General features: G+C 41.4%; 2 protein-coding genes across 3 annotated transcripts; one reads left to right on the plus strand and one right to left on the minus strand.

The window, feature by feature from the left end:
- Positions 1-228: 228 nt before the first annotated feature.
- Positions 229-3,917, minus strand: srprb (SRP receptor subunit beta). The gene is made up of 7 exons (XM_031296614.2): positions 3,661-3,917; positions 3,200-3,294; positions 3,014-3,091; positions 2,843-2,925; positions 2,520-2,656; positions 2,332-2,386; positions 229-1,099 (listed from the first exon to the last, which is right to left on the minus strand). Exons 1-7 carry the CDS (start codon positions 3,827-3,829, stop codon positions 889-891), a joined length of 828 nt encoding a protein of 275 aa, XP_031152474.1. The 5' UTR covers positions 3,830-3,917; the 3' UTR covers positions 229-888.
- Positions 3,918-4,645: 728 nt separating this feature from the next.
- Positions 4,646-24,615, plus strand: LOC116047687 (collagen alpha-1(XXVI) chain). 2 transcript variants are annotated; one of them, XM_031296611.2, is made up of 14 exons: positions 4,646-5,238; positions 5,438-5,560; positions 6,130-6,233; positions 17,690-17,751; positions 17,879-18,005; positions 18,759-18,857; positions 18,998-19,126; positions 21,795-21,878; positions 22,521-22,573; positions 22,661-22,723; positions 23,171-23,206; positions 23,278-23,322; positions 23,400-23,484; positions 24,194-24,615. In XM_031296611.2, exons 1-14 carry the CDS (start codon positions 5,066-5,068, stop codon positions 24,319-24,321), a joined length of 1,311 nt encoding a protein of 436 aa, XP_031152471.1. In that variant the 5' UTR covers positions 4,646-5,065; the 3' UTR covers positions 24,322-24,615. The 2 variants fall into 2 exon arrangements, with proteins under 2 accessions (XP_031152471.1, XP_031152470.1); XM_031296610.2 differs by having other exon boundaries at positions 4,648-5,238; positions 18,753-18,857.
- The last annotated feature ends 1,240 nt before the right edge of the window (positions 24,616-25,855 follow it).

Below are 25,855 nucleotides of genomic sequence, written 5' to 3' on the forward strand. Positions count from 1 at the left end.
AAGCAGTGCCGCCTTGTGATGTACAATTAAGATTTGTTTCTGTATGTGTTATGTCATGTTATCTGCTTATCATTATAGGCTGAATCCCTTAAACACCAGACAGACTATCTTCTGCTAACATTTAAAAAAAATGGTGCTGTTCCTTTAAACTGTGGACTTCATTTGCGTCAACATCCAAAACTTTATATTGTCAGTTTTTTTTAAACAAGCCAGACAACCACAAAATAATTCATTGCAAATGCACTGTATTCACGCAACACTTTCAAACAAGTAAACCGTCATTCTTTTGCAAACAAGAATAAACACTTTTCTATGACACCAGAAAAAAGGCTGACTGTTCAAATGAATGAATAAATCCAATTCACACCCATCTGTATTCACAAGGCAGCTTATAAATCCGATGAGACAAGTTTAAAACAAAATGGTGAAAATCTGTGGCAGCCTATAACCAGTTTTCTTTAAACTGCAGCAACAGCAAATATTGTACTTTACCGAAATTGTTTAAACTATGTATTTTATGAACAAGCCAAATAAAGCGCTTAAAGGATGATGTTCACAGTAAGATTTGCACTATATAAGCACGTGATCATTTCTCAGCACTGCAGAGCGACCAGACAAAGAGCTACATCATTTTTCCGTTACATTACTTTCAGTCTTTTTGGTGTTTTTTTGATAGAATATGCCTCAAAAGTTCTTCCACCTTTAATGTAATAATGTTTTACATTGACAGCCAGCACAGATAAGATGTTTGACTGGTTACACCTGTCAAATAAATCCACTGAGATGCATTTGTCATCCCCCCTTTGACTACTGAGGTGACCGTTGACGTTGATCAGAGGTCTGTGCCTTTCAGTCAAATTCTGAACTGAGGATGTTGAGTTGCTGACTTTACAGTTTAGCCAGGCTCTTCTCCAGGCTCTCAATGTCTGCATCCCCCTCTTCACCCTTGCTGCCGCGGGCGCTGCACTCCACAAACTCCACCTTAAGGGGCAGCTGGCTGAACTCAAAGTCCTTGCCTTTTTTCCCCAGATAAACACTGCCGCCCACAGAGCCGTCCTGAGAGCTCAGGGCTGCAGAGCGTGTCACTCTCAGGGTGTTCCTATAAGAAACGAGAGACAATGTAAATGTTTTGTCAAACCAAAGGCTCAGGAGGTGAATCCATTATGAATTGCAGGGTTGGTGGTTTCATCTCCAGCTCAACTGTCCTTGAGCAAGACGCTGAATCCCAATTGCTCCCAATGGCCAGCGCCTGACTACCAAAACATTGACAACACTAACACGTATATGAGGAACAGTGACGCAACAGTTATATCAACAATTAAAGCAACACTAGAGAACTTTTCCCGCTTTGATCCCCCTACATGTTGGAAGCGAATTGTCCATTACATTACATTATGCAAGTTTGCCAGATCAGGTAGCGCAAACTGTAGTTCAAATGAGACAACCTGTAGGGGGACCGAAGCGGGAAAAGTTCTCTAGTGTTGCTTTAAACCAGGGGTCTCAAACTCAATTTACCTGGGGGCCGTTCGAGGCAGAGTGTGGGTCAGGCTGGGCCGCGTCAAGTATTCAACAAAAGTATTCTTTGTTTGCTTTCTTAAATAAATCTTGTTGCCTCAATAGACATTTTTTAAGACATGGTTCTTTCTCTCATCTCCCTGGTATTTTGTATACTCCTCAGCATGTCTAGTTGAGTAATGACATCTGATGTCATATTCCTTGTACACCGTAACTTTCTCTGTGCATATGAGACATGTAGGGGTGCCTCTGTGCTCGATAGAAAAAATATTCCGTCTCCCACTTTCACTGAAATTGCCTGTGCTCGTCGCCAACCTTTCTCTTCATGGCACGTTTTGAGAGAGACATGACTGGAACTGGGTGATGGCATATATTTTCCGTCACTCTGGAACACGTTTCCACCAAGTGACTAACGTGGATACTTCCCCAGGTACTTCACGGTTGGCTAGCTTGACAACCGTTGACAACAAACGCCGCAGTCACGAGACTAGCTATGGTAGCCCGTAAGTGCTAAACAAATAAAATAAAAGTTTGGCAAGCGGCACACGCAACGACTCAGCAAAAAGGTGCGTTTCAGAACAACGCGCGGGCTGCACTGACACTAAACTTTGATGTCAAGTAGGGGGGCCACAAAATATCAGCCCGCGGGCCTCAATTGGCCCCCGGGCCGTGAGTTTGAGACCCCTGCTTTAAACGAAGAAATAGAGAATTTGAAAAGTAAATTTGAGTGGAATTTGCCTAAAATAAAAGATGTTTTGCGAATCAGACATAGTAAAAACAAATGCCCAAAAGACAGCAAATATATAAATTACTTACAATTCCTTTTCCAGCTGCTGCTGAATCAGTTTAGCTGATTTTGCCATGGTGATATCTGTAAAATGAAGACACTGGTAAATGATGCTGCCATAGAACAAACTAACGACTTTAGGGTATAGGCTGAAAATGAAGTACAAGCAAAGTGTAGATAATTGGGAATTTTTTTCACAGCAAAAGGGTTGTTGAACCTTGTTTGTTGCATGCCACCAGGAGAGCTGGGGCATTCCTGGAGATCACAGTGTCCGTCAACAAGATGTACAGAAACTCCGCCACGTCTCTCACCTCCTTCTGGAAAATAGCGCTGTCTACTACAAACACAATCGCTCTGAAGAGAGTGATAGAGAGTGACAATGACAAAGTGATTAGTTACTTGTGAGTTACAAGAGCAAGACATACTTTATTGATCCCAGAGGGTAAATAATTGCTACTGCTTAAGTCAATCAGGTCACTGAACTTTATCTCACTAATAGACAGAAAATAATGTTACTCAGACAGGCTGGCCTGTTCTCACCTGGCTGCAGATTTGAACTTCTCCAGGTACTGAGGGCGAAGACTGTCATGTCCTGGCAGGTCAATCACAGTCCAGGTGCTGCTCTGAATACAGGATGGGGAGGGGACAACTGTAAACCATGTTCATTATGAGAAGATTATAACTGGTAATGATAAACTGTTCCTAACTTACCTTTTCGTTTTTGGCTTTGTATGGAGCACTGCTGTCAGTAATGGAGGTCTGTGTGCGCTTGAACTTTCCTGACAACAGCTGCCAAAACATGAAATGCACAATCACTTAACCATGCATCAGTCTCTCATCAGCTGACCCTGCTATGATTGACAACGTGGACACCACGTTTTGGCTGCATTAACTCACCCGGGTGAAAAGGAGGGTTTTCCCGGAGTCACACAGTCCGACCAGCAGCACAGCGCTTCGGACGGTTTTACTGGAGAGAAAGTACTTCAGAAACACTGGAAAAAGAAAGCAGGGACTTATTTTCCGACTTATTCTTATCGATTCCAAATAGGTTGTTGTCTACTAACCAAAGATAACGTTACTCAATACAGAGTGACTTCCGTGAGAAATACGGATATGCCTGTGACAGCTTTTGACGTTTGCTTTAGCTTAGCAGTTAGCTTCCCAATCTTGCTAATTCAGCTAATGTCTTTAAAGCACACGTTCGTTGATTAAATTAACTATATAGATTACATGTAAACGCTGAATGTCCTGCTTGCAAACCTGCTTTCCAACAACCCAACACTTTGTAGCTAACTTTGCTAAGCTAAACGCTAGGCCTAGCTTGATATTAAACTAATGCTAGCATGCTAAAAACTTACCACAGGTGATGACAATGACCGCCAGAGCGACGATAACTCCGATCAGAAAAACGGGGTCTTGGTCTTCCAGCTGGTGTCGCAGAGATTCAATGTAAGGTTCAAATGGGTTTTCTGCCATTTCCACGTCTGCTTTCCCACCCATGTTTCCACCGGTGCTGTCTGCCTCCATCTGTCCGTTCAAGCTAATCTGAAAGTGGGACACGTCTCCTTTTTCCTTCTGCAGCACACAGAGCCTGCAGCGTCAGCAGGGGGCGCTGCCGACCTCCTGGTGACAGAGCCGTATACAGTATAATATCTAATACACGGCTCTGCCTGGTGAAGTTCACTTATTTCCCACAAAACACATCCGTTTGATTTCACTTTTTAAAAATGGAGGCCAATTATCTCCAGGAAAAATTACATAAATGTCAGTTGACGTGTAATAAAAAAATAAAAATACGGAGGTAAATCAAAAACAGGAAAAGTAGCCAACATTTAGGCTACTTAAGAACAATTTTGAGGTACTTTTACTTTACTTGAGTAACGTTAGGCTATTTTAATTGTATGCTAGCCTAATTATACTTCACTACATTTCAGAGGGAACTGTAGCCTACTTTTTACTCCACTACATTTATCTGACCGCTGTTTACAATACACAGCATGATCAATTTATAAAATATGACGCTGTTTAAACTGTGAAGTATTCAATCGAAAATTTGGGTAATTTCCGGCGATAAGCGTTTCGTTAAAACATATATAGCCTAAATATCAATTTTCTGTATCTGCAATGAATTCTCACAGGTTAGTTTAATCTCCAAAAAGGAAAAGTGTCCGGCTGTTTGACAAAGTGATGAAAACGAACAGAGACTAAAATCATAATGTCATCGCTACTATCTGTCTTTGTTAGCTCTTGGCTTATGTTCATTAAATCATCAGGGAGTTAGGAGAATAGAGGCAAATAGACATAAGAGAGAGAGACACTGCGACATAGTTCAGTAACTATGAATTCACTTTTGGCCATCACATTCACATCATACGACATAAGGGTCGTGGTTTTTCGATCGCGACCAGATGCGCTTTTACGCACTCCTTCTCCAGCCCTCACACTCAGCGCGCTTTTTACGCACACTGGATATTTGACTCCTCAGTCCTCGGCAAGATGTCAAACGTCAGAAAACTGCATTATTCTATAGGAAGAGGCTGGGTGTCATTCATTTTGGGCTCGTGAGAGTGCCAGTTTGTTTCTCCTCGGGAAGACAAAATTACCAACTCTTTAACGGTTGTAGCGGGGTTTGCTTAGGCTTTCTTACCCCATTCTACTTCAGATACTGTAGATCTGGCAAAGAGGGATTTATAACTCCAGCATTGACTTGAAAATCGTCAGCATTTGCGGATATCTCTGTCAGGGATAAATCAAAAGGAGATTATGGCTTTATCGTTCCTGTATGCGCTGTCCATTTGGATAAATTTAGTCTGTCCTTTGCTTGGAACGGGGTTTGTTTATCACTATCCAGGCATCACTCTGCAGCGGCAGCGCATCAAATCGGAAGAGAGCGGCAGCACTGGACCGCCAGGTACCGGCTCCCGTACCCAACTCAGGTGAGCACATGCACTGAAGGTTTTGCACTGCAGATGTTTTTAAAAATGTATTCCCGTTGATGTCAAATTTGCAGCTCCAATGAATTTGTTTTTTCCTTCACATTTTCACACCATGTCTTATTGACATTGATTGTGTCTGATTTCTCTCGTATAGTAGCGTATTATTTATAAGTGTGACATCTTTTTAATTCTATTTTAGGAACTGGTGTCAGTATACTGTTTCCAGAACAGTGTCCTGTCAGGTGCACAACGGGACAGAAACCACAGTGCAGAGAGTGTTCCAGGGTTGCCGGTGGCCTGGACCCTGCTCCAAAGTCATCAGGTACCCTCAGAGTCCTCACACTTATCAGCCAAGTCGTCTTCTCCCGTCAGCTCTTTCAGTTGTCTGTGATGCTGGTGCATGAATGGGGTTGGAATGGGGAGTCCTGCTGCATGGTGGCACGGTCAGATTTAGTGATCTGGATCCTTTGCAAGCACAGGCATGGGGCCTCTGTTCTACCATATTTTCACCATTTCTCTGATACGATTTAGTAGTAAGTAGTAAGTCATTCTATTAATGCAACACAACATTCAAACTAGAAGTATTATCAGCACAATGAATTGTTTAAGCCTTTTAAAGGTTTCCCTCCAAAATGAAAGGGACTAAATTCGTAACTGGATTACAATGTTGCATGAAATAGAAATATTCAAATAAAGTACATATAGTTGCCATGTTGCCTCTCTCATCATTTTCATCCTCACTCTATGGTCCACCGTCAAAAAAGGCAAAAATGCTCATAGAATCAGACATTAATATGTGGCAGTTTGATCATGTCTGTGCATTTGTACATCTATGTTTGCATGTAGCTACATGAATGCCCTTGAAATCAGTGGCCCTGTGCTGTTTTCCAGCTACAGGACCCTGATCAGGCCATCCTTCAAGATTACCTACAAGCAGGTGACTGCACTGGAGTGGAGATGCTGTCCAGGCTTTGTGGGAGAAGAGTGTCGTGAAGGTGAGTTTCTTGTCTGTGCTTTTTTTCTTTTCTTTCACATGCTGTCGGGGTGAATGTGGTCTCTCAAGGACTGAAATAAAGGTGTTTTGCCCTGACCCATTTGTGTCTTTTTAGCAGCTTTACCCACATCAGTGCCTTGTTTTATGTTTGGTGGTGTACTGTCGGGTAGCTTGCTAATAGTATGTTTCAGTGCAGCAGTTGGCCTTTTGAAATGATCGTAAAGTTGTTTCGAATTAATATTGAAAGCCTGTTTTGGATTACTTTTGGGGGCACAGACTGCTGTAAAACAACAGTTGAAAGGGATCCTGTGCCCTGCGGTTTTGTATCTTTTCTTTTACGGCTGTGCATTCAAGACACTTCTGTGTCTGGAAGGAGGATCACAAACACATCAATGTCTCACTCTGTATCAATTCTTTCTTTGCACACGTGTGGCAGTTTTCTCTCTCTGATTATCATCATGGCTGTTGCAGTCAAAGAATGAATGAAAAAAGCTCAGAGGAATGTCCAGGGCAGCTTGTAAAGTGGGAGGTAGTATGTCTCATGATGGGCAGCGCTGCTCCTAGATACCACAGACCACAGACTCTCAGCCCAGTAAAGACCAAAACTTTCACCCAGGGGCGAGACACCACAGTCAGCCCAAAGAAACAGACTGTGAGGGTGGATGGAGGTCTAATGTTGGGCTGCCTTAACTCTGCTGTTTTTATATAAATGTATACATGTATATGTATGTGTCCACTGCTCACAAGCACACTGACAAACATGTTTTCACATATTCTATTTTGAACATGTGGATGCTTGTAAAACAGTGCTTCTGGCTGCATTGGCTCAGAAAGAGTAATTTAAAATGCAGAGTTATTTTAACAGTATTCTATTAAAATAAGTTAGTACACTCAGCAACGTTTAGATTTTCTGGGGTTGGGCAATGCAGCAATTTGTGTGCACGCGATTAAAAAACACTGGCCTGGTCGGTCCACATTTGTCTAAGATTAACAGTTACCTCAATGAGCAAGTTTTGCTTATTGGTCATAATTACCACACCTTGTTCCATTTTGCAAAACATATTAATTGTTGCACTTGGAGGGCAAAGATTTACCACACGTTAAGAAAACACAGTAATACTAATGGAATAAACAGACATTATTACAAAGCCTTTGGAAACCATTATTTGCCCGGCCGTGGATATTATTCCACACAAAGATTAACACATAGCTACATCCGCTGAGTCTGTACTGCCAGAGATTATGGTTCACTTGAGACCAAAGTGGTTGCAGGAGTGTGAAGAAGTAATCTGGCTGTTTATTTAACGTTTGCTGAAATGTATTTGCAAGTTCTAATGGCTATTGAGCAGGAGGGAAATTGCCTCCATATGGAGAGACAGGAGGCCATGGACTCAGTGAGCAGACCTGAAAGACAGAGGCTGGTCACTGACAGTCTGCATCACACTGAGGAGAGGAGGTAGAGCTGGCAGAGAATGAGAGGACACTGAGGGGAAAAACTTAGGACGAGTGCACGAGAAACAACAAGGTGTTAAAATTGGTAGTGCAGAAACAGCTGTGTAGCAAGAGAAGAAGAAGAAGGGAAAAGTAAAGTGTAATGAGGAGTGTTTCTGTCCCACAGGGCTCCAGTTGCTGCAAGCTGCCCAGACGGCAGCGAAGCAGAGAGCCGATTCTGTGGGAAAGTGGCCCCACTGAGATTAATGAGCATGACACTCCTCCACGAGGTCTTTGTAACATACGTGACCGTGCTAAGATCAGGCTACAGCTCCGAAACAAAGACTGGTTTTCCTCATGTAGATTAACCTAAGTAGGTGAATTCAGATACACTATAAGTGTATGTCATGGAAATAATGGTTGTTCTTCATAATAATGTCACAGGAAAACATTTTAAAGTTACACCACAAACTTTGAAAGTATGACAGTTGTGAAAAGAAGTCATGCATCATATTTAAGAATGTCTGAGGGTCTTTTAAACATTTCAAAACAAAAGCTCTTCTAAGGATCAACTACATAACTAATATAGGTTTCCCTAAGTCATCAATATGAAGATATATTTGGTTTAAATCACGTTTAAAGAAAGAGTTTGACATTTTTGGGAATTACACTTATTTGCTTTCTTATCAAGAGTTAGATGAGAAGATAGATTCCACGCTAATGTGTCGCTGTCTGTTAAATATAAAGCTACATCCAGCATCTTAGGTTAGCATAGAGAACTCAACAGAAGTCACTGTCATTGCAAAGAAATAGTCCGGCACATACTAACCCCCTATAAAACCACAGCTTGGCAATATTACACTTTAGATTTTGTTTGGGAATAAACAAACAAGATATAACGCGTTGGTATCATATACTATATTCTATTCCACTTCCTCCCACTGTACAAAAGTGAAGCTAAAATATTCCTGAACCGGGCGCTGTCATCTTGTAATTTTGGAGCCAGAGTCTTTGCAGTAGTGATCGAGCGGTGGAGCCGCGGTTTTGAAGTCCCGCCCATTCACCCGCCTGACCTATCGTGAATCACAGCTGTCAATCATGACGTTTCACCCCATTCTTTTTTTGCATCAAATAACTAATAAAAACCAAACTTGTCAGAAAAATTAACACTTACAAAAACATCAGCATGATCAGAATTACCTAAAATGACAGAAACCATCTTTGGTAAAAAAAAAATATTTGACGTGTAATTACATTTTTTAGCTTGGCCCATGGTCCAATCCGCTAACATGGATGGGCGGGATTTTTGACGTATTCTGCAGCAAGCCACCAGGGGGCTATCAAGATGTTTTGGCTTCACTTTTGGGGAGCTGTCAAGTTGTCCATCTTTATATACAGTGTACGGTTTTGGTACCTTTTGGACAGAGCCATGCTAGCTGTTTCCCCCCGTTTCCTTTCTTTATGCTAAGCTACGGTAAATGGCTGCTGATGTTATCGTCATATTTACTGCACAAACATGAGAATGGTATCAATCTTCTCATCTAACTCTCGAGCAAGAAAGCAATTATGAGTATTTCCCAAAATGTGAAACTATTCCCGTGTGGACAATTTTAGTGGGTAACAGAATGTTGTTTGTGTTTGTTTCTGCCTTGTGTCTTTATGTCACTCGGCAAACACTGTACATGCAGCTCTGTGTGGCAGAAAACTGCTGCAGTGGGGACTTTGAGCCAGCTGTTTTATCAGAGCAAGAGAGGACAGCCTTAACCAATGAAGATGACATCACCTCTGGCTTTAGTTTGATGGGGTTCTGGCTCCACTTCAGAGGCCCCTAAGGCCCTCAGAGACGTAGACACAGAGCACATTAAGGCGGCTAGGTCAAGGTTAAGTCTGTGTAAGCTGAGGAGATGCTTGTTTCTCTCACCTCCTCACACACTCTTGTGTTGTTTTCTCTCTGTCTAATACCTTTCTTACCATTATCCCTTCTAGAAAAACTCAGAAAATAGGAGGAGTCCAAAATTAATGTTTGGTCTGCTGTGATGTGAGAAGTGCTTTCTTTGTTTTGACTCATAAAGGGGACCCAACAATTAACTGAGAAAAGAATCTCCAACAATGACAATAAGCATGAGTTGCAGCGCTTACAATGTTAGACATTTAGCACTTAAATCTGCACAAATCTGAAAAAGTGATGCTGTTGTATGAGCTGGTTAATGAATCACTTATTAAATGTGCAATGGCAAGGTTTTTCCCAGGTGCTTTTGGCCCTCACAAGTCCTCTGCGTTAAGCTTCTTGTTTTTTTAACCTTAAAACACTCTGAAATATCAGGGAGCTTGTGGCCTAAGGCCGAGCTGGTCGCAAAGCTTGCATTTTTCAGTGTTTGCTAATGGAAAGTGGGTGTTTTCTGAATACATTTGGTTGACATCCTGACCCGTCAATATTTTTGACAGTCTGGTTTGTGCTGGCTTTGTACAGTGCATCTCAAGATTTAAATTTTGCTTTCAGCAGAGTTGTGCTAACACATGACGGCATGGAACACATTTGGGAGAAATGTGTTCGTAATTTCCCTGCAGTTGGTCCCTGCCCCCTCCTCCCTGCCTCATCGAAGCAGCACCCCCCAGCACACATGATCATATTAACAGGAGGGATTGTAGGTAACGTCTGTGTGTGAGGGAGCCTCGTCTAAAAAGATTAAGTGCTGGGACCTCCCCTGATGAGAGCGCTAACCCTTGATCTCATGCAAAATAAGTTTAACAAAGTTTAATCCTGGGTGTGACAGCACAGGATTTGATTAAATAAGTGAAAATGTGGCTAAAAGCTTAGGAAGTCAAATGTGCTAATTTGTTAATGCTACAGCTTTGAAGCTGCTAGAGTCACTGTTTCCCCTCTGCAGCTGGATGAGGAAGAAGTGTGTTAAAACCCACCGTTGGAGGGATTATCCAGAGCAACGGCTATATTATATCATTCAAAAATACCTTTAGAACTCTTTTATTTTTCCATTTTATTATCTGCTCTCATTCGCTTGCAGGCCTTTGCTCATTTGCCCTTGCTTTTTTTTTTGCCACTGCTAGGCTCTTTATCTTCTATACTCCTTGCTGCTTTCCACTTATCTAACTTCCTATGTCCTTTAGATCTGCCGGTCTCCTCTCCTTGGAGTAAAGTGATAAAACAGAACCATAACCCACATGTGCCCCTCCAGACCTCTGCGGATTGAGGATATGACTGATGTCTCTGTTACATCCCTGGTTGTGCTCAAATATAGGTCAACGGTACCCTTTGACCTGCTGGGAGCTATGGAATAGCTCAGCTGTTCCCGGTCCTGGTCTAATCTGCCTGATGGATGACGCTCTGTTCATGCTCCTTCTGTGGTTTTTCATTTCTGTCATCAGCTTATCATTGGGTCTTCCTGCCTCCATTTGTCCCTCTGTCTTTCTGTCTGCAACTCCACACATCTGTTTATGCTGAGTTAAGCAGGTAAAGTTCCTGAGTTCCTAAAAAAGGTTCCAGAAAGGTTTCTGAGGTCGATAAGAGCCAAATGTATCTATGAAGATTGGACAGGCCAAGAGCCTGTTAATGTGTAAGGATGTGTATTTCTCTTTTTTGCTAAGAAACAAACCACTATTGTTTGTGGCGGCTTCTCTTATTAACACTAGTGCTAAGTAGTGCACAAAATACAAGCAAGACTGTGAGTCTACAACCATGCTTGCTCCACTGTAAATGTATGCTTTCAATTACTGTGTTAATATGGAGGTATATAACCATAGGGAACTATTTAATAATTTAGTATTTACTAAACACAAAGTGCAGCTGACACTTATGAGAATGTCATTAGTTACATCCGCCAAGGAGGATATGTTTTCGGTTTGGCTTGTTGGTTTGTTTGTTTTTCTGTCAAAAAAAAAACAAACTACTTGTCAGATTTTCATGAAACTTGCTGTAATGGGCTAGCATGAGCCAAGGAAGAACCCATTGCATTTGGAAGCGGATGAAAATGACTGGGCGGATACACAAATTATTTTTTCACTTTCCTTAACATTGCTAGATAGGGTGTTGTTCTTGGCGGTGGTCTGGGCTCTCCGACTGTTTTTCATGTATTTGGTTATAAACTAAAGTATAAGATACATTTTGAGCTGATGATGGTGCTAGAGGAAAAGTGTCCATCCAATAGTTAGAGACTTTATGAAAAGTCAAGGGATCGCCAAAGCCGGTGAGATTCATCCTCTGGGAATCATAAATGCTTGTCACAAATTTAATAAGAATCCATCCATTTCTCTCCATATCGATCGACCAAAAAACCCTCAAGCCCTAAAAATGAAAACATTAACACTCCAACTTACATCAAACATTATAAATAACCAACAGTTAATCTCTGCTGTCTTCACAACTTCCATAGTCTCTACTTTTCTTTCACATGCTCCAGCCTCTGAAAATAAGGGCTCATAGAGAATTCTGTATTGTGTGCTATCCTCTCATACTTACGATATTTCCGATATGACTTGTAAGCAGGGGATATTCTGCCGCTCTTCCTCTCTCTATCTAATGTGTCTCCACCATTTTCATTCTCTTTATTTCATCAGACACCGCTACATTTAAATCTCTAAAAATGTTGCCCTGATTTCAGCCGATCACCGTGTGATCGTCTCTCTTCATCAAATTCACACAACATCATCTCATAGCATGACGATGACTGTGTGTCTGTGCACCAGCAGGGCCATCCATCTCTAACTGTGACTAATGTGTAGCTAGTGTGTCAGAGATTGGATTGGAAGAGATTCAGTTTGTCATTGTTTCATGACTACGCCTATCGTGTAGCAGCATTTTGTGAGCAGGAATGTGAGATTTATAACGGCACCTCATTGTGCTTCTGAAGTCCATTATTTAGTCGTTGACTGTACTTTGCTCTGCATGAATGCATCAAATGTAATGGGAAATTCCATTAATTGCCAAGTATTTCTTACTTCCTAAATGTTGCAAAGCTTCAGTATAATGAAATAGTGTGTGGCCTGTCAGTTGGCATCATGGTAAAAAATGTCCCACTGTGGACTACTAGACATCTTGGTTTTCAAAAAAAGGCTCTGTTCACCATCCTCCACCAGCAACTGCGGTCAAAGTGGGTGGGTGATTTAGTGAGTGAGAGAGCTTGTGACAGAGTGAGAGTGAGAGAGAGAGAGAGAGAGAGAGAGAGAGAGAGAGAGAGAGAGAGAGAGAGAGAGAGAGAGAGAGAGAGAGAGAGAGAGAGAGAGAGAGAGTGTGTGTGTGTGTGTGTGTGTGTGTGTGTGTGTGTGTGTGTGTGTGTGTGTGTGTGTGTGTGTGTGTGTGTGTGTGTGTGTGTGTGTGTGTGTGTGTGTGTTCTGTGCCAGTTGTTCTTCTTTTTCATGCCAGCAATAGCTGACCACTTGGCTGGCTGGGGCCAACACACAACAGGCTCCTGGGACACAGCCAGCTCTTGGATAGCCAACTGTGGTCTACACACACACACACACACACACACACACACACACACACACACAGCTTACATATTGGGCACACACACTGTGTATCTTGGGGATGTGACAGAGACTCTTAAGATGGTCCAAGAAGATGTTTCAATACATCATCCTTCTGTCTTGCTCACAAATACAGATGGAGTGTTTAATGGCAATGAAATGGCTGTCCCCAGCTGTGTGCGTCACAGTTTGTTCTGTGGTTAAGGGTGTGTGTGTGTATGTGTGTAAAAAACTGAGTAATTTCTTTGATCTATATCCAGCTCTAATGTATGAAATGTAGCTGTCTCAACAGACGATGCCCACAGTCTGACTTACACTCTTGCCAAAATATCCTGTGCTGTCTTGTAGGCTACTGTAGACACAATAATGGAAGGGATGATTCAACAAACAAGTCTGTGTTTTTTTAATAGTTTGCTGTGATGAAAATATGCTCTTTGTTTTGGCTCCAATGATCTTTAAATTAAGATTTATCTTTCAAGAGTTTCTAATCTTATTTATACTCTGTGCTTCGCCAGGAGCTCTGCTCTAGTCTATCAGTTTTAATCGCCAGACTTAACAATTGAGCTTATCACATAAGACTAACTTCAGCTTTCCTTCCGTATCACGTTATTTATGTACATTGAATCCTTTTGCATGGTACATTACCCAGCAATCTGATATGTTTGTTAATTGCATTTTATGTGATTAACGTGTCTGTGGTAATTTTAAATCAGCTTTACTTGTCTTTCAAAATTGCAATTGCTATGTATTTCTTGTGAATAAAAAAAGACAATTAAAAAACGAAAATGCTCCCTTAATTACTAAATTGCTAGTCTTCGTATTATTTTCAGTGAATTTCCAATAATATCAGACAGATATAACATCTGAGTAGTTGAAAAACTGCTCAAACATACACACCCTTCCTTCACTTCTCTTTGGAGCAGAAAAAGTTCCCAATTCCTCCTGTTTATTTGGCTTCCCACTAAAGACAACACAATCCTGAATCTTTCCCATGAGCTGAGTGCAATCCAAGAAAAATAACCCTGTCTTATGTTGCCATGGTGTAATTATGGCTCCAAACAGAGTCAATAGCTGCGGTCCCGTTCTAAACATCAGCTCGAGCACAGCGGAAGTTTGGTTTTCTTACCCAACATAATTAAATTCCAACTGCAGAGACGGAAATCCCGCCCACCACCTTTAGACAAAAAAGAAAATGCTCTGGTTCACATTTATGGCAGATTGACTCAGTTCTGGTGTTTTCCTGTGGTGTGTGTTTGTGACATAACATGATATGGATATGGCTTTTGTTCTGGCTCTTGTTGGACAAGAGATGAGGATTAAACAAGTTAGCTCATTAGCAGTGAAGAGGAAGAGTATCCTTACTTTAGTGTCTGAGCAGCAGAAAACCATCATGGACGGGGCAGCTTTGCTTATTTCATTGTCAGTTGACCATACAGCAAAGCAGCTATGATGCATCTTGAGTGGAAGTGCTACACTGTCACAATCAATCTTTCCAACTGCATTTACTTGTTTGTTTGTTTGTTTGTTGCTTTGAGCTAAATCCTAATGTCAGCGTGCTAACATGTGCACAATGACAATGCTAACATGCTGATATTTAGCAGGTATGAGAGTCCTGTTCCACTAGCTTCTGTAACTCAATGCAATCTCTCATTGAGTATTTCTTTCATCGGTCTTTCTGAACAGTGTGTTCCAGCTGTTTCATTTTAATATTCATTAAATAATAATATATTACAGATATGTTTGACCCGTCCATGGACTTTTTTGTTGAGCCATGACTAATGGTCTAGGGTCTTATGGGAAAGGGTGTTCCTTAAAGGCTGCTAAAAACAGAAAAAAAACAATCAACAGGAAAAGGTACTGTCTTTTATTGAGACATATGTTGTAATTTGCATCATTTCAAATATGAATGTGATTTTGAATCCAGAAGATCCAGTTTCACTTTTAGCATGTTAACATTTACAAACTACAAAAACTACAGCTGAGGGTTATTGGAATGTCTTTAGTTTTGCACATATTTGTTCATAAACTAAAGTATTGGACAAAGTGAAATTTTGACCTGATGATGGCACTAGATAGCAATCACCAACGTTATTACAATTCATCCCAAAAGGAGCATGAATATGCATACCAAACTTCAAAGCAATCCATCCATCACTTGTTGACGTTTCACTCAGAATCACGAATGTGAATCTCATGGTAGCACTAGAGGAAAAGTCCTCTGGGCACCATGCAAATATCCTCCAAAACAAGACAATCCCTCCCGTCTTTACAAAATTCCATGGCAGTCCATTAAATAGCTGTTGAGATATTTCAGTCTGGACCAAAGTGGTGGACCTTCTGGCAAACTCACAGACCGACGTTGCCATTCCCAGAGCCACACCGCTAGGCTAAAAACTAAATGTCATCACATCATCACAGAATAACTGTTGGAATGCATCACAGATTGATGTATTGTATATAACAGAGAAAGAGTGTGTCAGAGGGTGGAGACGTTGTGCTTTGATGTCCTTGGTGTAGTCTCTGGAGAAACTTCAGTGCAGTCAGTCACAACAAACTCATGTGGGGTCTTTATGGTTGAACAGCTCTTAGTATTTGGGTTGATGAATCCTAAGGAATGTGTTTTTTGGGTTGAGCTGTTGATTGTTGTTTCCGTTTGTGGCTGCGCTCCAGAGATTCAAGATTGTTTTGAAGCGAGGCATTGAAAAACCACACCCACGCAGACCGATACACCACTAGATTGGATGTACATGTAGACACAAACAGACACAGTATAGACGTTCACCCTGTCCTATTTCAGTGAAGCAGAAAACTCAGCAGTTGCCATTAGTACCCTGTGTGCTGTGGTCAGAGGCGCTGATTTAGGCAAACCAGAGCTGTTTGGGTCATTTTTGTTGTTAGTTATTTATGAGCACCAGTTGTCTAGAGATCCCTGCTATGACCACAATGTGGGTGTGTCCCGTCTGTGGGACTGACAGCTGACATTCCAGACTTCTTATGAGCCATAGACCAGAGGAAGGCTCACATTTAGAACAAATACTGGGCTTTTCTATAAAAAAAGTGTTATTCTGTGTTTTGGATTTTGAATTAGGGCTCATGTAAAAGATCCAAAATTGCAACACAGCCAGAAACGTGTAGGTATCTGCAGTTTAGTTGTCGCTAGAAGGGTATAATTTGTGTCAAAGATCACCAAAGTTTTCAAAATAGATTACATGGAGAGTCACTCGCAAACAAGAACTTCAATAAGGTACATTACATACACAAGATATTTTGCAGGTGTTGACAGCAAAAATGAATGCAAGAAACCTGAAAAAATAAGCAAAAAGTGCCTTTTTTCCCCAAAGTTTATATTCAACTGATGCTTGCAATGCATTAGTCCATCAACACATACCGACTTTGCTACCCTGTTTGTGGCAAACCCATCCTAGTGAAGATACATGTTTACAGCTGCTATAATATTTTTTTATATTAAAGATAGGTCAAATGACTACATGGAATGCAAAAGGGGTTCCTCAAAGTGATGAACCAGAAAAAGAGAATTATTCCCTCAGTTCTAAAGAGCGTGTCATCGTCGTTTAGCTAATTGTTTTGGTTTTCTGCTCCGCAACTGTCTTGTTTTGGTTCACTCTAATCACTCTGATTGGCCGCACCAAGCAGCTGTTTTCTGCAAAAAGCTACAGACTCACCACCAAACAGCAGACAGACAACGTTAGTGACTAACTGGTTAAGATAAAGCATAATTTAGCTGCTAAAGAGACAGATAATTCCCTCAGGAGTTGGTGGAGACCAAAAACAGAGCTAAAAGAGAGTGACTATTGGACTTACATTCACCATTTAGACAGGAGCACGGCTCCAAATGAATCTTAATATTGTTCTGTATCTTTCATTTGGAAATAGCAGTGAAGTATATGGATGGAGGTGTGTGTGTGTGTGTGTGTGTGTGTGTGTGTGTGTGTGTGTGTGTCTGTGTGTCTGTGTGTCTGTGTGTGTGTCTGTGTCTGTGTGTTTGTTTGTGTTTCCATGTGCTACACACAGTTAATGATTTTGGTATCTGGAGAAGGGTGTGAGTGAGGGCATACAGGCCATCACTGCGAGTGGGCAGACAGACGGGAAACATGCCAAGTCAGGACACAAGCAGGTGTGCGCCGTGTGTGTGTGTGTGTGTGTGTGTGTGTGTGTGTGTGTGTGTGTGTGTGTGTGTGTGTGTGTGTGTGTGTGTGTGTGTGTGTGTGTGTGTGTGTGTGTGTGTGTGTGTCAGCAAGAGTGAGAGGTCTGATAATATTTACTCTGAGTGAGTGACATGATTTAAGGAGGAATTCCTAATAAATTCCTGGGTCTGATTTGATGGACATTGTTCTTGTGTATCTTGGCTTGACCTGCTCAGTGTGAGATAGAGAGATACTACTGATGGTGCCAGGATGAAAAAAAGGGATGAAAGAGATGAGGCAGAGACAGAAAGAAAGGAAAAGACAGATGAAGAAGAAGAAGAAGAAGAAGCAGCTATACCTGGAAACTAAACTCATCCTTGTCCGTCTTTCTTTCTTACAGAGTGTTTGAACTGTACTAGTTTCATCGACATGAACAGCAGAATAAATGCAGTTGAATCAAAGGTAATGAGGATCCCCTGATGCCTGTCTTCATGAGTTATTTGAAGACGACTTTGTTAACATTTGTACTGCAGATGACTTTATACACACAGAGTGCAGACGTGTCTCAAATCTGCTGCTCTTGTTCCAGATCAAGCTGTTAGAAAAGGGACGTTCATCTCTGCCGACAGTCAGCAGTTTACTAGAGGGCTCAACAGACAACGAGGTGGATGCACCCCAACCCACTCCTATTGGACCGCCATCATACCTGCCACCAGGTGTCAACGCATCAGGACAAACTATTCTAAAAGATGTAGTGGAGAAAAGTTGTTTTAATGTTTGTAAAAAAAGGCACAGTGCACAAAGCAATCCTATTTGGTTGATATCTTAATGAGCGTATTTGAATTGATCAACAGTAAATGCAGTTTCAATATTTAGAGATGATTAAAGGAATAGTTCACTGCTATTTAAATCAAGCCTCTGATGAAGTTTGTTGGAATAACTGTACATATGGCTACTTACGCCCCTTAATCATATGTTAAAGGATTACACTGTGGGCCTGGCTTTATCTGGTTTATTTGTGCTTGTTCTAAAGAGGGTTAGCACAGAACATCTTGTACTTTTCGGCCTACAGTAACACAGTTTAAATGAATAATAGATTATTGATGCTCATGATTTGGTGGATGTTGGGAAATATAATGGACATTTTATTTATTTTTCACTTATTTTATTTTACTATCTTTAGTACTTTGGTGAGGAGCTGAGATACAGTACGAAGGTTAAAGTGGTACTCCTGCAATTTAGGATTGCACTTCTATTATGTTGGGGGACTTGTGAGAGAGAGAGATTTATAACAACAACAAAAAGTTAAAAAATTGAAGCAGCAGAGGCTGAGATATCCGGACTTTTAGTCCCTAGTATGAGTCAAGTTCATAAAACGCTGCAGTGCCCTTTTAAATGATTTAGGAGTGAACTATTCCTTTCACTCTACATTTGACTCTGACTGGCTCTTTTTTTTTTTTAAGCACCAGGAGGCAGAGGGCTTCCAGGGCCCATCGGACCACCAGGGCATCCAGGTTCTGCTGGACCTCCGGGTCCAGCTGGAAGAGCAGGCTTCCCTGGACCCACCGGTAAAACCTCATGATGAGACCTTTGAGTGTCATCTGCTCATATGAAGATGGTTTGAAAAAGCTCTCACAGTTGACACTTGTTTAACCTGACTGACTGACTGACTGACTGATTGATTGATGTATTTTACTTTGGTGCTCAGGCCCGAAGGGGGACAGAGGTCTGGCAGGGGTTATAGGTCTCCCCGGCCCTCCTGGTCCGCCGGGTCCTCCGGGGCCGATCTCCTCTCCTGTCCGAGTGCGCGGTGACAATTTTTACGTGGACAATCAAGGTGAGCAGACTGTTCCACCTCAAATTAACTCTTTTACAGTGACTTAGGGCTGAATTGTTCCAGATGGCCTTAAATGAGAGGTCAATGTTACAGACATGGTTGAATTCTGACACAAGAACAATTGTAAAACCATTCAAGCATTTTTGGTTTGTCTGAGTTGATGCCAAAACCACAGATCCATTTTGATGAATCATGTGCTTCACCACGTTCATAAACTCACATATCTCATACGTTATGTTCATCCTGTTCTCTTTGCAATCATTGTGTGATCAGGCCAGATGAATGGAAAATGGTTTAAAAGGGACACAGGTGGAGCATATTGTAACTGTTACCAAGTGTTTAAATGAGCAATATGTGTCTTTAGCTTTCAGTGAAGGACTCGCATTCGTAATGGAGAGGGTATTGTTTCTTTGCAGTGGAGGGCTGGTTTCGATTTAGTTTAATTGTTTCCGTGTGTGTTGCTGCTGCCTAGCCACTGTTTACTGCAACCTCATTTAACACCACCACCAACAATGAAGTCAAATACCCGCACATAAATCACAAGATTAGCTCAGATAGTTAAAAAAAAAAAATATATTGAGACATATTTTGTATTCATCTTATCCACTTTAATACAGCTTTACTTCTTTGTCTACTGCCCAAAAAGACACATACAGTGTTAAACATGAATCGATTTCTCATTGTTTGAAACTTATAGATATGACATACATGTGTGCAAAATGATATCTCTCACATTTAAAACATGGTTTCACCACAGGGCGGCAGTAGAAGTCCATGCTATAATCATTACCTCATGGAGACTGCTGGCTCCGATTAAGCTTTTGGCTGCGTCTGCCTTTCTGAGCCCAGAACTGTGTCTGTGGGTCTGGAACTGTGTAGATTTGGGTCTGTGGGACCATGTAAGCTGAGGGGGGCCAACTGGATGTAAATCAGGCCTAATTTGTTAGCTGTCAGCACGACAGTCTGCATTTGGGGGAACAGGCTGCGGCCCGGAGCCAAAATCTGGGCTAGCTATAAACGAGGGAGGAGATAGTCTGTCACTCATGTGGAGTTTCTTGGGGAGGCAGCCAGGCTCAAGGAGACTGTAACATTAGAAAATTAGTTCCAGAGGGAAATCTGCTCCTTCTAGACCCTTTCTGTGGACTGAAGCCATAATGTAACAGCGCTGTCTCAAAATGGTGGTGGGGGGGGGGGGGGGGACTGACTCTGAGCATATGTTCAAGTGGAGAGGAAGTGTGTTGTGGTTGAAAACAAAACTTATACTTACAAGCATACTTTAAAATACCCTACATGCTGAGAACAAGGCCCGACTTCCACCTCCTGAATGAAGATAGATCATGTCCAAGCGTTTACTGCTCCATTAAACGGGACCTCTTTTAGATGGACCAGCTGCTCCTGACGATCACTGTCACACTGCATTTAATCCTGCTGTTGACTGCTGATGCCTGGTGACCCTTGATGTCTAAACTCTTCTGTTAGGTTGAAAAAAAGGATCCCACCCCCTGAGGTCCAGGCTGATGGGGAGACCCCAGTAGGGTTATGGATGCAGCAAACAGCTGTTGGAAAGGCATGTTGGAAACAAAGATTTAATAGACATGTCCGAGATGTAGCCATAAAACACAGGAAACAAAGTCTGTGACAGCAGCAGAGGCCGATTTTCTATCTTCAGATCCAGCAGGTTGTGTTTTCAAATCAAAAAGAAATTGGGTCTCGAATACATCATCAAGTCAACATTTTGGATTGGCTTTAACTGCTAATTTGACTACATCCGTGAGGAAACTGTGTAAGAACAAGAAAATACTTGCTTGCATTGAGTGTTTATCTCACTGCCCCGAAAGACCTCAAAACCTCAATCAAGTATTTTGACACATGCAATTCAACTGTTTTGGAGGTCTGTTGAGCTGCAGAATACAGAGTTGAATAGGTGTTTGACACTACACTACATGGTCGCATGCATCCATGGCCTAAGAGACAGAGGGAAGGTTTGCAAAGAACAGTTTTTGCTCACCAATACAAGGCAAAAATGTAAAAAAAATTGATATTTACAAATGTTGTGATGTTATATTGTAAAGATCTTTTGGAATTTAATAGAATCTACTTCATGCTAACATTTCTGTCTGTGGAGCACAAATATGACACCAACAATGGAGTCTTTGGAGTCAATTTTTCACATGTACTTGGCCGGTTGCTGTGTTTCAGATTCAGATATTCAGATTCTGATAGTTGCAGTCTAGTTTAATTTTAAGTCATTCACACCAGGAAATAGAGTATCATTTAATGTCTGTTTAATTCAGTTGACTCCAGAAGTTAAAGGACATTAGTGAAAGTATTTATGGTTAACTGCACATTAACTGCACATTCCGAATCCCAGCGTGTGTTTGGGGGGGGCGGGGGGGGGATCAACTCATTTTGTCAACACTATTACACAAGTGTTTAATAGACACATATACAAGGTACAGATATAGGTATAAGTGTTACCATATGGGAACTTTAAATTAAAACATGCTCAAAATGATAAGCTGTAAATCCATTTCTTGCCCCTGAATGACCTGAGTCAAGTATTGATTATATTTTCTCTAATCTGCCGTTACGGTCTCCATTATCTTTTGTGCAAAGGTTGTGCAAAGGTTAAACAGAACTTTGTTTAAAATTCTGTTGTTTTTCTCAGAGGAGATCCCCGTCCATCCAACTCTCCCTGCTCCTCAAATCATAATCGGCCCTCCTGGTCCAACTGGTCCTGTCGGTCCCTCAGGTATGAATGTACACTCTATGCTGCCCACAGGTTAGAAGCAAACACCACAGAACTATATGTAATATAGTATATATATATATATATATATATCTCAATGAATGTTGTGTCATGATTGAGATTTGACTCTATGGTTGATGGCTGGTCCATCATTTCAAATGCATGTAGTGCAACTGAGCACTGCTTAAACTCACAAAAAAATGTATTTTAAATCCCAGTCAATGTTCCCAAATTTCCAAAGACATTGGAAACATGTCATGCTAATTTACAGGAGAATGCGTCAGAAGAAACAAAGACACTTTAACATAATGACATACATTTTAAATGTGTAGCATCAAAGCTGTTACTATATGAGCCTTATATATATTCAAAAAAGCAAAATGTCACTTTGTCGTGTGAAAACACTGTTAAAGCGATTACATTTAAGGAAAGTTTTAAGTGAAATATTGATAACTTGGGGATTTAATGTTTATTTTGTAAGCCCTGACAAATCTCCCTCACCGGGCAGTGTAATTTCTGAATTAAATTAAACTGTGTTAAATTGACTGAATTGAATTTTGACATTGCACAATAGTCAGAGCCAAACTTGAACATTTTGACACTCATGCCCCTTATGTGTGAATGCTTTTGTGAATGACATTACAGGCCCTCCGGGACTGAGAGGACCTGCAGGGATACCAGGTCTGCTGGGACGAGATGTGAGTATCTGAATCTGTTAATCAATAAAACATATGAATGTATGACTGGCATCATTAATACACGCTCTTCTGTTTTATTGACATAAGGGGAAGGAAGGCCTCCAAGGCAAGCCTGGGGATCCTGGGCCTAAAGGAGATCCAGGGGAAAGGGTGAGGCTGTTGTAAAAATTGTCCTCGTTATTGGATCAGTTGAACATATATGATTCTGATGAACCATTCAAATGTTTTTTGTTCTACGTTTTGTAAAGGTTCCTAGCTGTCATGCAATCTTAAACACATTAAAGGTGAACAAGATTTTCTTCAAAGACTCACTCCGAGCTGTGACTAATCCTCCTCTCTCACTCACTCTCTCTCTCTCTCTCTCTCTCTCTCTCGTCCAAGGCCAGGCCTCACTAATCAGGGCAGCCATGTCGGGTCCCCCCTTTTATCTCTCTTTGGCTCTCTAGTGGGCCTCTGTTTTTAAACCTGATCCCCTTCCTCTACTAGCATGATTTAGGATTGGAGATCTGCTGAAGAGGTAGATTAGCACGAGGGGCTGGTAAAATGTGTGTGTGAGCAGGAGTCCTAAATTATTTCTCTCTGTTCTTTCCCTACCAGGGGCCTCCAGGTGTAACGGGCGAGCTGGGCCTTCCTGTAAGTATAAGGTTATTGTGTACACGCACACACACACACACACACACACATATTTGACTCTGTTTCCACAGGGAGCGCCGGGGCCAAAAGGAGAGCCAGGAGAAGGTTTGAATGAGGTAAGAGACATTAGGATCTTTCCCTCCTGAGCTCATTTGAAAAATTGTCCTAAACTAAACATGATGGTGTTATTTAGGGCGAGGCCGTGCAGCAGCTCAGGGAGGCCCTGAAGATCCTGGCCGAGCGGGTCCTGATCCTGGAGCACATGATCGGTATTCATGGTGAGGAGAAAAACAGAGATGGAGGAAAACGCTTTTTCCAGGCCTTATTTTGAGGAAATATGCGTGATCTTTTTCTGGCTGAAAATAAGATGAGGAGATTGATACCACTCTTAAATGTGTCTGTTAGGTATAAGGCTACAGCCAGCAGCTACAGTTAGCTTAGCACAAAGACTGGAAGCAGGGGTTAAACAGCTAGCCTAGCTCTGACTAAAGGTAACAAAATCCACCTATCAGCACCTCTAAAGCTCACTCAACATGTTATATTTTATTTGTTTAATCTGAAATAAACCAAGCGTATGAAGGATAATCCGCCGTTTTATGGGGGTTGTGTGCTGGACTAAGCAGTCGCCAGCCAATCAAGAGGTTACTGCTACCTGCCAATAAATAGTCCGGCGCATAAATGTTGTTTTTTCTCTTCAGTTTTTTACAGATTAAACACACAAGATATCATGCGTTAAATAGTGTGTTTTAGAGGTGCTGGTAGAAGGATTTTGTTACCCTAGGACAGAGCCAGTCTAGTTGTTTCCACCTGTTTTCAGTCTCCTGGCTGTAGCTTCATTTAACGAACAGACACACGAGAGATATCGATCTTCTCATCTAACTCTCATCAAACTCTCCTCCAGAAAGCGAATAAGCGTATTTCCCAAAATGTCAGACTAAGATTATCGTTTTGGATGATTGTGCGTCTGCCTTTCATGTCTTTTCACAGAGAACTCTGAAGGATCTGGATTTGGCAGCATTTCGGACCCCCTGTCCTTCTCTGCCATAAAGACCAAGCGTCTTCAGCCTGTTCAAACCCCTCCTCAAGCTCCAGTACTGGGCAAGAGACAGAGATGAGCTCCCCTTTGAGCCTATAGTCTAATTTTGTATGGATGTAATTGTGATGGATGTGGAAAATTTTGCTTGACTGGACATACACTCATGTTTGTTATATTACAATTTATTTGCCCATTATTGTCTTTTTACAGCTGTAAAAACAAAGAGATGTTGAGCATTTCATCCACATGAAAGGCTTTATTGAGCCTTTTTTTTAACCCTGTTGTGGCATGCTCTTAGTCTACATAACCTTAGCAGCAGCACTTGTACAATGTTGTACAATGAAATATAATCTCATAAAGTGTTATGAGGGTTTTGGCGTCTTTCTTTCCTCAGATAACACATAGTAAACACATCAGTTTCCTTGGCTGGTGTTGCAAAGCTCCTCAGGCTTCAATGTGAGTTCCCAAGAGCTGGACCCAAAATATACTATTTAGTGTCAAACACATTCTTGGCACAACCTCAGGGTTCATCTTGTGTTAGCCTGTCAAACATATTTCATCCTTTCTCTTTTTTCGGCCTCTCTCTGGTTGTTCTGCCTTGTTAAAACTGAGGTAAGACATGACAAGCAGCCAACAATATCTGCTTAGAGTAAAGTTAGGTAAAATGAATAGCATCTGGATAGCGCACATCTGGAAAGCAAAAGGAGGAGATGCTGAAACAGTTGAGTTTTGGCCTGAAAAACGCAAACCCTGATTGGCTCCAGTGCACTTTTACGCGATGGAGCACTAAACAGGATTACACTGACTTCTTCATAAACTGCCTCTGAGATTTGTCTCCAAACTGATATGATTATTGTAATAAGTCTCTGAGAGACCAAGCCTGTTGATCTCTGAACAAAGCTTTGACCATGCCTGGTACAATCTTTGTCTTCTCCATTACAAGGTTTATGTGTAAAAGGAATAGTTGGGCATTTCGCCATATAAGCTCATTCACTTTCCTGCAGAGTTGGAAAAGAAGATTGATACCACTCTCATGTTTTGTATGCTAAATATGAAACTGGAGCCAGTTAGCTTAGCTTAGTACACAAACAGAAAACAGATAGAAACAGCTAGCCTAGCTGTGATTGATAAGGCCAAAATTATGAGCAGCTTCTGACTTATAACTCAAGCGTTGGGCAATTCTGATAGCAACGGTAAATAAAATTCAATATTAACACTAGTAAATCAATTCAGCTCATTTTAAAGGAGCTTTAAAGATTTAGTGCGTATCTTTTTTTATAATAATGAATGTCCAATACATTCAAGCCATTGCCAAATAAGTTGATATAAAGCTTAATAAGACTATCAGCTCCACAAAACTCTCTCAGTAGTAGTAATTCTCAGTATGTCTGTATTTCTTAGTATGGCTATGTTAAGAAGATGGTGTCGTCCGGTGACTTTTCGCGCAGAAAATTGACAGAAGATACAATTACCTCTTCTGAAGAGTCCATGTTTTTTTAGTCCTCCGTATCCTCCTTGGTTACAAGCAAGTGCCTGGTGAAGGGGTGGGGGTGGTGCACGATCATAGAAGGCTTGTACCATGTTGATGTGCTGACAATTTAGTTGTCATTACT

This window comes from Sander lucioperca, chromosome 5, assembly GCF_008315115.2.
Source record: "Sander lucioperca isolate FBNREF2018 chromosome 5, SLUC_FBN_1.2, whole genome shotgun sequence".
Taxonomy (NCBI): domain Eukaryota; kingdom Metazoa; phylum Chordata; class Actinopteri; order Perciformes; family Percidae; genus Sander; species Sander lucioperca.

Bases quoted from the DNA above. Each gene is read 5' to 3' on its own strand.
- srprb (XM_031296614.2), bottom strand. From the start codon at position 3,829: ATGGAGGCAGACAGCACCGGTGGAAACATGGGTGGGAAAGCAGACGTG. The intron at 3,295-3,660 runs GTAAGTTTTTAG...TTCTTTTTCCAG, and splicing joins GGTCATTGTCATCACCTGTG to TGTTTCTGAAGTACTTTCTC. The intron at 3,092-3,199 runs GTGAGTTAATGC...ATGTTTTGGCAG, and splicing joins AAACCCTCCTTTTCACCCGG to CTGTTGTCAGGAAAGTTCAA.
- LOC116047687 (XM_031296610.2), top strand. From the start codon at position 5,066: ATGGCTTTATCGTTCCTGTATGCGCTGTCCATTTGGATAAATTTAGTC. The intron at 5,239-5,437 runs GTGAGCACATGC...ATTCTATTTTAG, and splicing joins GGCTCCCGTACCCAACTCAG to GAACTGGTGTCAGTATACTG. The intron at 17,752-17,878 runs GTAATGAGGATC...CTCTTGTTCCAG, and splicing joins TAAATGCAGTTGAATCAAAG to ATCAAGCTGTTAGAAAAGGG.